Below are 15,685 nucleotides of genomic sequence, written 5' to 3'. Positions count from 1 at the left end.
CTTGCGAGCTGCCCCTCCGGCTTCTCCAAGACGAGGCGGCAGGATGTTTTTATTCCCTACGGGGCCATTCTCCCTCGCTCTCTCCCAGGAGCCGGGCACAGCCGGCAGCCCCGGGGGAGCGGAGTTTGGGGGCGAGGGCTGGCGGAGCTGATGTCAGCGCCGGGCGGCGGGAGCGATTGGGCTGCGGGAGACTTTGCAGCAGCAAATCCGCCCCCCTCGCCCCCCCCACCCCCGCACCATCGGCTTCAAAGCGGCCGGTGCCCGGCAACTCGCAGAGGTGCAAAAAGTGGGCGCGGGGCCGGCAGAGCCGCGGCGGCGCCCCCGGGCATCGCCCCGGCCGGGCCCGGCACGTCGGGGCGTGAGGCGCGACCCCTGCGCGGCGGCAGCGCCGAGCGGAGCCCGGGCACAGCCCCGGCACAGCCCCGCCGGCCCGACCCACCGCCCTATAAAAGCCGCCTCCAGAGCGAGGAGAAACTCCGCGGGAGGAGAACACGCTGGCGCGGTGTTGCTCGCTGAGGTACCGGCATGACATCCGTCCTGGGCAGCGGCAGAGCGTCGGGAGGGCCGAGCGGGCAGCTGAGATGCAAGTCCAAGAGGAGGAGGAGGAGGAGATCAAAGAGGAAAGGTAAGAAAGATGTAATTTTCTTGTTGTTTTCTTTTCCCGCTCTGTCCGCCTGCCATCTGCACGGCCCCGGCTGCTCGCAGCTCTATTGTCAGCGCTCGCCGGCACCGGCCCTGCGCTGCCCCGACGGCCGCGGCGGGCCGGGCGGTGCCGTGCTCGGGGCCAGCCGGGGACGGCAGCGGCCACCCCGGCCGCGCGGCCGGGCACAGCTCACCGCCGTCCCTGCCTTGTGCCGGCCCGGGGCTGAACCCACGGGGGTGCGGCGGGGGGGGGCTCGGCAGGCCCCGTCCGGGGCAGTGCAGGGCTGGTGCGGCGGGGCCGTCCCGGGGCTCCGGCCTGCCCCGGCCGGGCGCGGTGCCCGCCGCGGCCCGGAGCCCGCCCGAGCCCGCGGGCAGCAGGTGCCGCTGCCCGGGCGGAGCGCGGCGCGGAGCCCCCCGGTGCTGTCGCGCCCTCCAAACTACCGCTTCTCTCCGTTTCTAGACGCGGTCCACCAAGTTTTTCTGTCTTGGTGCTGTTCCCCGGTAAGCGAGCCCTGGTTAGGAAGGCGCTAACTGCCGTAAGCAGGAAAAGTGAAGCTACAGGATGTCATTGCGAACAGGGAATATGCCCTAGATAACAGCTCTTTGCAAGGCTGTCTTGCTTTCTCCTGTAGAGGGGATGACACACTACCGCTTGATTTTTGATGTTTTGCCTGAAAAAGACGAAGTTAACCGGCTGTGAGCACTTTAAAGTAAAATAAACTGAGACGAGGAGCAGAGTGCCAGAGATGCCCAGCTGCAAGGCATTCAACTGCAGAGATGCGAAGTCCGAGTGTTTATCCAAGCAGTAAATATAATCTAACATGTAATTATGATCTCTATGTGGTACTCACACAAGTTTTACTCAGCTAGCACTCAAGCTGATGCTTTGGATATACTGTTTCTCCTTCAGATTCTAGAAAACCTAATTTGTAGGTGCCATTAGCTAAGTGTCTCTTAATTATTGATTATGTTGAAGTTCGTAAGTGCAGTATTTGATAACTTTTTAGGAAGATGTCGAAAGCAGCTTTTGCATAGTACCTGTTAAAACCAGGCCAAATGCTGAATGCAAGGCTGTGTCATTTGATTGTCATTTGTCACTGTTTTTACTTTCATCTGTTGACTATCTATATTCAAAATCATAGTAACAAATAGTGACCTGCCCACAAATAGAAACAACAGATGTGCGGATATATCAGGACTTCTAGTAGGTGTGCAACCTCAACTTACTACTCTCGGTTTTTAGCAGGTTATAACCTGGTGAGAAAGGCTGCCTTTTACTTGGCATTACAGGATAAATTTTAAAACTCTCAGAAAGGAGCGCCTGCATACTCAGTACCCTTTACATTTTCCTGTAATCAAGTTGTGCTCTGTGGACTCTTTTATGCTGATTTGTTCTAGAAAAACTGTTTTTCTACGGAATTGCAAACTTAGCCTAGCTTTAGTGACCTGTACCTGGCCAGGAGAAAAGAGTAAACCATTAATCTAGGCAGTGGAGAAAAGGTACTTGGTTTAATTTTGTTTTCAAGAGCAGGCGAAAGTTAGGGTCTTTCAATAAGACTTTTCTGATGCGTCCTTTTTTGCTTTGTTTTGCCAAATCAAGGTGAAAGTTGAACGTGTTAAAATAAACAAACATGAAAATTTGCTCAACAATAACTTGGTAGCTGCCAGCTATTTGCAGAATGCACAGCTGGAGGTGGATCGCATTCTAGAAAGTGCTTAACTGGCCAACATCAATAGGATGTGCACTTGAAGTGTTAATTTTTATGCTTTCAAATGTGCTATTTGTAACCACTTTTCAGATAATGTAGGTGGTTAGTATACTAATTACAGATTTGTGTCTGTATGATTTTGGTTTTCCTTTCTTTGTAATCACAGTATACATTCAAAAAAATACACATTCTATAAAATCATGCTGGCCAAAAAATTCCTGTAACTTAAAGCCTGCCCTGTATAAGATGCTGTTTGGGTTTTACTATTATGGTATTTTATTTTTATTTAGTGACCATCTTTTTTTCTTTTATTTTTATGGTATCTCATAAGGAGGTGTTGCTTTACAAACAGACTATTCAGGAAAATAGTCCAGAAAATATTTATTAGGCTATTAAACTACTATTTTTTTTAATGAAAATTATTGTCAGCTCCACTGTTTTGCAGGTTTGATTTGTTTAATAGATTGTGAGAAAGTCTTTGCAGAGAGTTAGACCAAAGACACTTGCTTTGAACTATTCTCCAGCACCTATCTTGTTGTTTATAGCAGGAATGCTTTTAGTAGCCACTTTAAAGTGTGTAACTGCACACATATGTTTACACATCCATACACTGGGATACCTGTGAACGCGAGGAGGCAAAAAAAATTCACTATAGTCCTAAATTTAAATTGAGTATGAGACAAAGTAAGAAGGTGAATTTATCTGTCACATCCCCAGTCCTTAAGGAAATGGACTCAACAAATTATTTATACAACTTACTAGCTTTCATTACACATGTTACATAGAATTGTGCTTAAAACCAGGTTGAGGCATTGCCTAATAGAGTATCTAGGAATATACAGCAGCAGAAACAGTTATTATTCTCTATTTAGCAGTGGTGCTTATCTCCTCTGTTTTACTTTCCATGTTTTCAGTCATCTTTTTGCTCTGGTTAGTGTGAATTATAAAAATTGGTGTGGGTGGGTAGAGCACTTCATACCTGGATGCTCTGTTTTAGGAGTTTCCTGGGGGCAGAAAGCAAGTTCAAGCAAGGAGAGAAAACTGCATTCTCTGAATATCTGAATTTCCATGTGCATTTGGCCTAAAAAAGAAAATAAATAAAATAAAAAACACATTAAGAGTCAGAGAGCGAATATCCATATATGCAAATCAAGCACTGAAAAGTGTAGGACACTGAAAATTATTCCTGTGTACAATATTATCGTCCAGTAAGTAATTTGCATGCATCTTATTTTCGTGCTTATGAAATCCAGCAACCCTTTCAGTAAGAAGATCCTGCCTTAACAATAAATGTCTATGAAGTAAATATCATATTGCAAACCTAGACTTAGAGTGGTTTTATTCAGTTTTACACTCTGTGCAGAATGTGTGTTAGAAAGTTAAAATGTGGGTACTTAGACCTATTTGTTAAATTAGGATAGGTAGAAATATTTTCATTGTCATTTAAAACAGTATGATAACTCTCAGCAGGAAGTAAATATCTTAATTTTTCGAAGATCTAATTAAAAATAAATATGGATGCTTGACAGATTTTCTGCATACTAATTTCATGTGGCAGCAGTAGTAGATATTTTATATTTCTCTCTATTTGCTTGGTTTTGAGTTGTTATGGGTTTTTTTTAATTGGTGTGTATAAAATAACCAGAGGAGAGAAAATTATGCCAATTGATTTAGAGAAACCCATTTAAAATGTTTTGGGGTTTATATGCGGTTACCGTGTTTGCGGGTTCTTGTGTTTTCTCAGGCCCCTGGAATGTGGCAGAGTACTGGCAGAACTCAGCACAGCTTGTGCCCATCTCATAGCCTGTGGTATAGATTTTGAAAAGAAGGCTTGTTTTCCCAGATAAGTCATTACACGTAGACCAAACAAAAGGAGAGTTGCCATTTACTGATAATACTAAGAAGGCCACACTTCAGCAGCCTCCAGCAACTTCCTAGCAATCAACACACAGAAAGTGAGTATGAAATAGGGGATTGGATAGATAACCCTTCTGAGTTATTTTCCAGTGTAAGACAACAATTAAGACCCCTTATTTGCAATGCTATTTATAGGGCTACTGAGTGAAGTTAATTACTGGAAGCAGGAGGGCATCAGGTATCCCTGATGTGGTAGAAAGCCGTGGCCAGAGTTGCTGCTGATACAATGGGGCATGAAATAAAAGTTGACAGAATAAACTAAATAAGGGCAGCAAGTGGGTGAGAGAGGCAAAATGATTGTGAAATGAAATTCCATGAAAAATTAATGAAATAGAAAGATTGTGCTGAAGATGAAGGGAGGAAACCAGCTTGGTTCTTCATCATCCTGCAATGCCAAAGTAATAAATGAGCGTGTTTCATCTCGGCGAGGTTCAGGGACACAACTCCTTCCCCACAAAAGGATTGTGTTGTGCTTCACGACGTGTTCTGCTTATCTCGTGCCCTGACAGCTCGAGAGGAAGGGAATGGATTTGGTGATAAAATTAAATTGATTAAACCTTTATCCATCATCTAATTTGGTAGCTTTCTTTTTTCTTTTCTTTTTTACTATTACCTCCAATTTCTAGTGATCCGTGTAATGACAGCAATTTGAGATAGCATCAAGGACATTAGCTACGATGACTGAACTTAAATTTAGAATAAAAATATGGGATCCATGAGTCCATATCTAAATAGCAGACGATTAGGTTATAGCACAGTTGTAACTTCCTAGCAACAGCATGTAATTGTGAGGACAATAGAATGGTGTATTTTACTTTCAAAGAGAACAGCATGTAATTGTGAGGACAATAGAATGGTGTATTTTACTTTCAAAGAGAACAAAATACTTCAACTTTATCTTGAAGTATTAATTATGTAAGTGGAAAAAGCACTGGTATGAATATTGACCACGTCTTACATGAGCAATAACGTATATTGTAATTTTTACCTTTCTGACCACAGATATTTTCAGAGGTTTTGCTTTCCTCAGTGGCAATACACAGGCATATAAAGCTAGTGGCAAGGAATCCTACTGTTGGAAATCACGTCATATTGCTTAAAATTTTGTAGGTTCTCCTTGGTGAGTTGCGTAGGAAAATTCTCCCATAAGGTGAGAGCTTTGCGTACAAGTTCCACTTTAAGTGGTATTAATGGAGTTTTGAAAAATACTTAAAGGCAGCCCTTTCTGAAGTGATAACCTAAAATGGAAAATGCTGCACTAAAAATTAAAGGTTAGATGAAATTGCCTTGTGAAGTACCAAGTTACTAAAGGTCTGTGCAAACAGTATTCTTAGGCTCCTTTAATGCCTTATAGGTTAGTCTCAAAAAAGTGAACATGAGGATATCTGTCTGATCTCTGTTAATTGTACTACTTTTGAATTACTGCTGGCCAATATTGTATAGGTTTTGTGAGTAGTAATGAACGTGAATTGATCCCGTGTTTACAGCTAACTATCTCTACAACCTTTCAGGCAGTTTACCGTTTTTTCCATGTAAGTGATTAGTTATCCAGACAAAAAAGGCTGATATGCATCAGCAGATAGATCATTCTCAAGGCATCTGTGAAGAACTTGACGTCTGCTGTATAAACCAGCTTGTTTTGCCTGCAAATTATGCAAGTTTCAATAGTAAAACGAAGCGCTTACCTTTCTGCTGTGGCTGACCTTTTTCCCCGCTGTATGAATTTGAAACGAAGCAGCCAACCCGGAGGAGTTTTAACAGCATATTATGATATATAACATATTAAAAAGACTGCTTTGTTAACTGGCGGAAGCAGCTTGTCAACCCATACTAACAGGCAACCCTCCCTGAGTCATAAAATAGCCAAATTTAATGCCTTAACAGAAAGCATTAAATGGATGGAGTTATTGTCGTTCAATCAGTCTCAAATTTCTTGCTTCTTACAGCAGATTTGAAATATGAGGATGTATTTTTGGACCCTGAATTAACAATACACACTCCAGACTAAGGACTGGACATTGCCATGGCTGGTTTAATGAAAATCTCTGCTAAGCAAAGCGTGATAACAAGGGAAGCACGGAGCAGGGCACAGTGCGTAAAGAGCAGGACGGCTAATATTGAAGATATTACCGTGACATTAATAAATGGAAGGTGTATTTTCACTAGGTATATTCTCTTTTGTTCTGGCTGTTCTAACTCCCAAACGTGTACTAGAAATAGTGAGGTTTCAGAGACATATGGCAAAAGGGATTAGAGGTGTGTAAAATTTTGGTAGAAGAAAATTGATAAGATTTATGTTGTTCACTTCAGAGATAAACATAAGAAAATATACAGTAAAATCATATTAAAGAAGAAAGATTATAAAGAAGGTAAACAGGCTACTCTAATTTATTCCTGATTTTTTTTATTTACTGAGACAGAGGCCTTTAAGGAAGGAAAATTTCAGCATTTTTAATAGGAGTAGAAGGACTTTTTCTGTTGAGACTGTATGTAGCTGGCCTGGGAATTTTGTTCATTCAAGGTATGGAAAAACAAAACTTATTTGTAGGGAGTTTGAGGTATTTGATTAGCTCAGCTGAGACTTGCGCTACTAAGTTTGATGCTCAATTCAGTGACTGTAGGCTTTGGCTTTGGGTAGGATACATTAAGAAGGATTTCATTTTTTTTTAATATGAGATATGAATCCTCTTTTCCAGGAAATTATCTGACTCCTGACTTGCTTGGATTAGGTGGAAAGGTGATTTGTAGGCAGTTTAATCGCTGCTGCTCACTGTGAGGCTTTTTGCACTCTGGCGTTTCCCCAGCGGAGGCTGTGGCGTGGCAGCGGTTCAGGAGGCGCCTTTCTGCTCGGCTCCGCGGCGGTGGCGATGCACATCCCTCTGCCCTGTGCTCCCAGAGCCAGCAGCACAGCTGGGAGGGAGGCAGGCACATTTCCCCGGAATTTTCCTGACAGCTTTTTAAGTCGCCTTCCTCTCTGTTCCCACTCAACGGCCTTTGTGGTGTATGTAAAAATAGACCGAAATTGAGGCTGAGTCCTAGTCTCTTACTTTGATTCTGTACTGAGGTTAGGATGATTACAATAAAATTAATTCGCCCCACCCATTTCTTATTCTCTTGAAAAAAAGAAACGAAAGGGTGAAATAAAAGGGGGTGAAAACAAATTTTACAAACACAAGATGATTTGTTAAGCAGAAAAACTCCACAGGTACTGTCATGACTGCCAGTGCATCGTCATCAGAGGAATATTGTGTCATATATTACCCCTGCAAGCTAATCTTTGTTTTTGAAAGTGCTTTTGTGCTGGGTTCGGATTTGGTCTCAGTGCTAAACCAACTACTGAGTCTGATTTTGGAGCCGTGCCACTTGTGAGTGCTGTTTCTGAAACCTGCACTGTGTGCTGGTGGCATTTTTTGTGCGAGTCTGGAATGAGGAACGAGCAATAAGTAGATCTCAGCAAAATACTTTATAAAGTGTGACTTTTTTTCCCCATTTTTTGTTCCTTGCAAGAGAAATGGTGCTCAGAATTATTAATAAAATCACCTTTCTCCAAATGCTAATGAAACATCAGCGTGAAGAGTCAAAGCTGCTGGGAAGTGTGGGAAGAAATAAGTAGAATTTGACAGATATTTTATCTCCATCTTCTTAGGGATTTGCACACAACTGATTTTATGCAATTGCTTGCTTCTTGCCACTTCTCAGAGACTGTGAAATGGCTATTTATTCCTTAAATAGTGGGATTTAACAAATGTAAAATGATGGCTTTCAAGCCAACTGTAATAATGTGTTACCTTTGTATAAGGCCTAATTCTGCTGTCCCTATTCAGAGTAAAATTGAAATTGAAACTTCTCAGTATCAGTCAGGGTTGCAGAACTGTGTTTCTATGTACATATGTGTTTGTGCCTTAATATATAACTACATATATACATTTTTGTGTGAAATATAGTTGTGTAGCTGTATGAAGTGAATGACTGTAATAAACTCCAGGTTATATGAGACAAAGGGTCTTAAAGCCTGTAGAGTTCAAATTATATTAAGAATTTTTATATTCCATTGAAGTATTTTGTTTAGTGATGTAAAAATAAAATACTCTTATATAATTTGTGTTTATTTGCATTCATCCATCCACACTGTATGAGTTAGTAATTTTAAAAATGTATGTATAAAAATTAAAAATGTATGTATAAAAAAGTATTTGTGTGTGGTCTTTCTCTATGCAGTAACAGTCGTCTTATAGACAAATCACAAAGGCACAACTGCAGAAGGATTATGTTTTTGTTGTTGTTGTTGTTTTTAGAGTGAGAAATAAAGAAGTGAAAGACACTTCTTATAAGCCAGACTTTTTGGAATATTTCTGTGTTTCGTTTGCGTAGGTATGTTTTTTGAGTAGCTAAGTAATTCAACATGGTGAAGTCAGGTGTGTATGCAGGAACCCATAACACTCATGTCAGGAAACCCCAAACCTTTACCAAAAAGGTGGATTTGTTGTCAAGTTTCTTTGTGTGCTGATCTTTCTCCGGCTGAATCCTACGGCAGGACTAAGAGAGCAGAAGCCAACTTTGAGCTCATGCTCTACATTGCATCCATGCCAGCAGCCCTGCTGCAAACCACCAGACAAAATGCCCAGGGCTTCCTGAACAAAACTTACCCAAAATTAACTTTCATTAGCTGATTTCCAGGTTGTAATTTCCCTCCTTCTTGTCAATCATGAATTGCTATTTACATGTCCATATAAATGGGGATTTTGGGAAGCAGGCTGCAGTGGTCGGCAGTGCCTCATTGTTGAGCAGCGCAGTAATTAAAGTGGAGCTCAGCTCTTGCTGCTTGTGGATTTAGGAGTTTAAAAGAAACAGTACAAAAAGAGAATGTTCTTTAATACCACTGACAGCAGGTTTCTTCCACTTGCAACTGCTTCAAAGATTATTGATTGACCTGTGTTTATAATTTATTTATACTAAAGCATCTGATGCATGTCTGTTGTAAAATCTGTTGTTTCTAAAATCAAGATACTTGACTTGTTTGCAATTCATGTTTATAATGATCAGTTTTTACAGTTGTGTAACAGAGAATTGCTTTAACTGGTGTTGTGCCCACAAAGAGGACTTTTTGTGCCTTTAACTGGAATCCATAAGCACAAGACATTTGATGCTGTGGTTTTTTGGTTGTGTTTTGGTTTTTGGGTTTTTGGGTTTTTTTTTAATAAAACTGTTTGACTATGCAAATTCTTTAAATTTTCTACACAAGAAGAGGCAATACACAAGAGTGTTCAAGAATAAATGTGAAGCATTTCAGTTCTGCCAGAACAAGTCAAAAGTTATCTTTCTAGGTTGACTTGTACCCTCTTATGTTCTTTTAAAAGAAGACTTTATCTCTGCATTAATTTTGTTAAAGAAAAAAAAGAGAGAGAGAACTTTGAAATCTTTTCATGCTACACCACAAAGTGTAAACTGCAAGGTGAAAATGGGCAGTAAGTTACTAACAGGACCAGTTACCAGGAGATGGTTATTAGGTGTCAAAAGAACCTGGGAATTTAAAAATATATACAGTTTTTTAATAGTCAGAAATGAAATAGTCTTTTGCAGTTAGAAGTCTGGTTTGTAACAGAAGTAGTTTAACAGAGCACTGCTTTATAGATTGGTTAACCCAGGCACATTTTTAAGCAAGTGATACATTCTGGTTAAATGTGGTAAGAAGCCATAGACAAAGATGTTTTGTCAGATTTTCCTGAAAGCTAACACCGAATTCCTTATTAAATTTGTGCTTTTATGATGTAAGGCACATTGGACTATTTTTCCCTAACAACTGTAAGATCATCCTTCTCTTCAGACAGCAAGGATTCTTATTGCCCAGAGTTAATAAAAATGCATCCATGTAATCATGCCAGGTACGTTCTCAAACAACTTATGGAAAGTTATTAACTCTGACAGGCAGACAGGTCAAATTCACCCGGTTTACGGGAGGGAAACTGAGTCAGAGCAGTTCATCTGTTGCAGAATTAATTAGAAGTGGGAATGCAGGAGTCTGTGGCTGCACTTTCAAGTGTCCAAGGGACCTGGTTTGTAGGAGTCCTTGCCGTGGCTGTGTCACAGCTGGAGCTGGATGTCACTGCCGGGCTCTGTCACTGCCCATGTGCCACTGCTGGGCTCTGTCACTGCTGGGCTCTGTCACTGCCCATGTGGCACTGCTGGGCTCTGTCACTGCCCATGTGCCATTGCCGGGCTCTGTCACTGCCCATGTGGCACTGCCGGGCTCTGTCACTGCCCATGTGGCACTGCTGGGCTCTGTCACTGCCGGGCTCTGTCACTGCCCATGTGCCACTGTCGGGCTCTGTCACTGCCGGGCTCTGTCACTGCCCCTGTGCCACAGCGGTCCCCAGAGCTGCTGGTGCCAAGGTGAGCCGTGTGCCAGGCTGCAGGCTGGCAGGGCACCGGGGCTGCCAGGCAGGAGAGGGCGATCCCTGGGCATGGCAGAGTGGTTCTGCCTGCTGCTGGTGGAGAGAAGACGGCTCCGTGTTTACTTATCTCTTTTGTATTTGACAAAGGCGTGGGATCTGGTTCTTCTGTGGTGTTAAATCACATTTGCTCTTCAGCTTCTGTTTCTCCCAGAATGGTTTGTTGTTGGTGCTGAGGGTGAGGTTTCTAGGTAGCAAAGTTTGCATTTAAAAGGCAACTCTTTTTTCAGTATTATGCAGCACATTGTGGACAAGTCTGCAGAATAACCACAATAACTCCAATATTGTAATATATGTTACTTCTCTCAGATGCTGAAATTTGCTTATGGAATTCATTGAAACTGTTACAGATTACTTTTTTTAAAAATAAGATTTACCCTTTTGGATGAATCACTTAATTTCACAAGGATTAAATACTAATTTCTAAATTTCATTAATTCCGTTTCCTTTAAAATCATAGTAACAGTCCCTACATTTCTACCCTGACTGTAGTTCATCAGTTTCATTTATGCACAAGCTCTTCAGAAGACCAAAAGACTATTCCACTTTAGCTAAAACCACTCTAAATTCAATCTAGTCTTTAACAATAATTTTTTACTAAAGTGTGGCAGATACATCTTAAGATGAAAAAAGAGCTAAGGCTCATTTCTGAGTCCAAGAAAGTAATTTATAAAGTTTAAAAAAAAATTAAAATTCTATTCCTCATGTATAATTATCTTAATTTTGCCTCAAAGAAATTGTCTCTAAAATTAACTGAAACCAAGCAGCAACAAATTACACTGGTTTGGGTCTTGCAGAGTGCTGTTTTAACAGGAGAATGAATTAAGCACGACAGAAGCCATCTCAATAAAGATAACCACAAATGTTCCAAAAAATCACTCCTAAAATAAAAGTGTATGTAACCCTGAAAATCCACGTATTTGCACTTCCTCAATTTTTTTCTTATTTACCAAAACACCCATCTCTTTCCTCCCCTTCTTTTTACCATCTTACTTCCCTTGTTTGTATCCTCACCTACTGAAGCAGCTGCTATTCATACAAATTATGAAAAGGAAAGTATATATGAGATTGGTGCCTGGAGAGGACCAATATATCATCAAAGGTCTTTGGGGTAACATATGGCCTTGGTTCAGCAAAATCACTTCTTCAGTCATTCCATTGCTGCTCAGAAAAGCAGTAAATAATAAGTAACAAGATCTGCATACAAATGTGCTGGTGCTCAGCTCTTTTTGTGGAATCAGAAACTGGGTAAGAAGTTACTATTGCTAAAGATTTTCTATATACAAAAAAATTCATAATGCACCTTCTTACAGCATATATTTCTTAGGGCTTGTTCTGTTTTAGCATATCTCAACTGATCTTGCTACCAGTTCCTGAGCTGAGTAGATGTTTCTCTGTTGCTGGCATGTAGAGTTACCTCCTGTGCTCTCCAGGCAGAAAAGGGAGACAGCAAAAAGTCAAGATAAGAGGCTGAGACTATTCTTAATGGCCATTATAGCAAAAGCAATGTGTGCATCATAGGCGGGCAGTTGATTAGGAAGAGTGGCTTGTTAACCTTGGTTAATTTTACAAATCTTGTTAACCTTGGTTAATTTTCCAAATCTTGTTAATCTTGGTTAATTTTACAAAGGTTGTTAATCTTGGTTTCCAGTACCTTTCCTGTTGCTGGTTTGCCCCATACCTCCTGTTGCACTGCTGGTGTCAGGCACACCCCTGGTGCAGGTGCAGTCACGCACAGCCCTCGTGCAGGCAGACACCTGAATTTCCATCAGTCATTTCCCCAACAGGTGTCAGTGAGTTTGCACGTTGTAGAGGAGATGATGACTCACAGAAAACCACGTGGTAAAAAGAGACTTCACTTGGTCATGATCAGCTCAGGCTTTGCAGGGAGGTGCAGTACAGGTGAGCAGGCACGCTAAAGGGACCAGGGCATGGGATGCTCTCAGCACACCTTGGGACAAAAGCATGGCTTAAGGGGAGCACAAAAACATCTCCCTGACCAAATGTAGGAAACTGTTTCCAGCAGCCCTTTCTGGCAGACAGCTTGTCTTTGCTGAATGTTGACAACATATTATATAAATTTCTCTGCAACAGCTTGTTTCAGAAACTTTCCCCAGTAATATAGATTAAGATAGAATTTGTTTTGACTGCTGTAATGCATATTCATTAGATAAAAGCCCAGACAATTACTATGATAGTTTCACTAACAGGTGGAGCATGTTTTAGGATTTGTTGGCCGTGGGATTTGCTGGAATAATCTCAGACAAATTTGGGGGATTATTTTTGTGATGAAAATAATTTTGTATGGGAAGTGAGAACGTAAGCAGATTTGAAGGTGATTTCATTATGTTTTTACATTAGTTTGCTCTTAAAATTTTAAATCTAGAGTAAGTTCATACTTTGAACAAATGCAAGTCTCTCAGGGCAAGCAATAAACCACACAAATAAATGGTACCTTCATAATACAGCTTAAAATTGCATAAATGGTAAGCAAAGGTATTTCTAACAGGATATCACTTTATTGCATTCATTTTCCAAAACTAGAAAAGAGCTAGAAATTATTCTTTTTCTATCCTCACTTGTATCATATCCACTTTCATCCATTAAAGTTATCTATAATTTCAGGGGAGTTGATAATATTACAGCAAATATGCATTCATCAATGTTGTTGAGAAGTTGAAAACTAAAGCACAATTTCCCTTTTTGTTTCCACTAGAAAAAAGAGAAAGTTTGAGAGCAGAATCAAGAGGAAGAATATAGGAGCCTAATCCTACCCTATTACGTGGGAATCTGTGCTTTTGAGGAGCACCAGGCCCTAGAGCTTATGGGACCTGAAACTCATAGGACATTCTCATTTGGGAGGTGCCACTGTCTTCAGCACACATTGGTCTTGGTGATAATTTTTATAGGGATTGGGATCATGCTAACTGGCACTATCAGGAGTGGGTCATTGCCAAATTGGTTTCATATAGTAAACAAGGAAGTTAAAACTGCACACTCAGGAAGGGACCTTAATTCATCCCAACAGGGCAGCATCAGAATTTAATGTTAAAGGAGGTTTAAAAGTACACTTGCTAGCACAGAAGTTGTCAGTCTAGACTCCCCATCTGCCTTGTAAGTATCAGTAGCACTTCAGTATCTGACTTAGGCAGAAATCATCTTGTAAAAATGCTAATAATTTCTCTACGCTGTTTTGTTACGAATGGAACTTCAAAGCTATGAATGCATATGTTTATATTCAATTTCTATTTATGTACTTAAGCACAGACTCTTGTACTATGCATATTAATGTGCCAATATGTGCTCCAGCAATGCCTGTATTAATGTACATTCATATTTCTGTAAAGGGCTGGACTGAATGGAAGTTTTGTCCTCAGCTTCATAAGAAGCTTGGATCCAACCATGTTTTTTTTTTTTAATAAAAATTGGAAGAAATTTCCAGGAATTAATTTAGTTTATAACATTGTCTTTTTGTTGTTGTAGTTGGATTTTAATTCTTAAGCACAAGTTTTTAATGAGCTGCATCATTTTTAGCTGCTTGTGTAGCGATGTTTGTCTGTTGACAGAGCTGCTTCCATACTCCCTTCTCCATCCTCCTTTGTCATTCTTGTTTTCAGTGTGTTTTAATTGTGCTCTGTAATCCCCTATACCATTATAACTGATTAATTAGCAAACCTTCACTTTCAGGCTCTGAATTTTTCTCTTAGGCTCAGACCATTTATAATCTCAGTTGAAAAGACAAGATTGAACATCTGCCTTGTATTTAATCTCTTTGCATCTTGTACTCGCCATGATTATTGTTTATTCTTTATTATAACTGGGGGGTTTAAGGGTGAAATGTTACATTCTGCATTATCTGGGCTCTTAGCCTGAAAATAAATCCATGCAGATGGGCCAGGGGGAAATACAGAAATCAAGGAGTCCACAACTTGTGGTTTTTTATAGAATTTTAGACCTGAGGTGTCAATTTTTTTTAAGAATCAAGTTAAAGAAACTTTGGATGGAAAAAGGCAATGATGAATTGTTTCTTTTGCAGAGCTTCCATCAGTTTATATTTTCACAATTTTCTTTGCAAAGATGTGGGATAGAAATATACACATATTTGTATATTTGCAGTAAGTAAACAAATCCAACATTTTCATTCAGTTCTCAGATGCCAAGATCTCTGCTTTTCAGAAAATCCCATTAAGGGACCTGCAGCTGTACCAGCTGCTGGTGACAGTGAAAGGACCATCCTCCTTCAGAAACTCAGGTCTGAGCTTCCCTCAGCTCCTTGTCAAGAAGTGTAGCCTTTCCATGTGAATGCTTGTTCATACCTTCTGCAGGAAATAATTTTCCCTACTGCACTTGCTTGCATGTTTTTTTTATATAGTTGGGGTTAAGATTTTGAGGGATCAAGTACCTCTTTGTCATTACCTATTTCCAGCTGGAAATCTTGGGATGGCAAGCTTTCCCTTCCCCCTCACTGACTCACAGCATGAAGAGATAGTGGAAATTTTCCCAACACATTGTACATTTGTCAGCACAGGTAGAAGAGTGGTGAATAAAATAATTTCTTTGCTCATCCCTCCTACTGTCGTAGTCACAATCTCAAACACCAGGTAGCATCACACAGAGGGTTTTTTTTTTCTCCAAAAGGAACTATCTGTCTCCAAGTGTCACATAATTTATGCAGAATTGAGTTTGCTTCTCCTTTCTGCTGCAGCTGGTACCCCTGTGCCATGTCCATGCAAAGGACCCTGTTGTTTTTGGCCTGAACTGGGCCATGGGGTGTATTTGGGCTCTCCCACACATCATTTCTTATATTAATTAGATGGTGCCACCCAGCTGCTGATGTCTCTTGCAAATACACTTTTCTGTTATTCATGCTATCTAAGCCTTCCAAAATCTGCAGCAGCTCCAAACACTTTGCAATAGTGGTAGTGCAGGTTTTGGAATGATGCTGTAATAATATATAGTTTAAAATAT

At 40.7% G+C, this 15,685-nt stretch overlaps 1 protein-coding gene across 1 annotated transcript in view; it reads left to right on the top strand.

The window, feature by feature from the left end:
* The first annotated feature begins 94 nt into the window (after positions 1 to 94).
* ADARB2 (adenosine deaminase RNA specific B2 (inactive)) overlaps positions 95 to 15,685 on the top strand; it is a 306,016-nt gene continuing 290,425 nt past the window's right edge. The window contains exon 1 of the mRNA XM_071428638.1: positions 95 to 625. Within this exon, the coding sequence (XP_071284739.1) occupies positions 526 to 625 (100 nt within the window). The 5' untranslated portion in view covers positions 95 to 525. The remainder of the gene's footprint in view (positions 626 to 15,685) is intronic.

Source organism: Agelaius tricolor, unplaced genomic scaffold (genome assembly GCF_023055355.1).
Source record: "Agelaius tricolor isolate 1412-34295 unplaced genomic scaffold, bAgeTri1.0.p SCAF_6, whole genome shotgun sequence".
Classification (NCBI taxonomy): Eukaryota; Metazoa; Chordata; class Aves; order Passeriformes; family Icteridae; genus Agelaius; species Agelaius tricolor.
The sequence above is the reverse complement of the archived record's forward strand: the minus strand, read 5'-3'. Positions and strand labels throughout refer to the sequence as shown.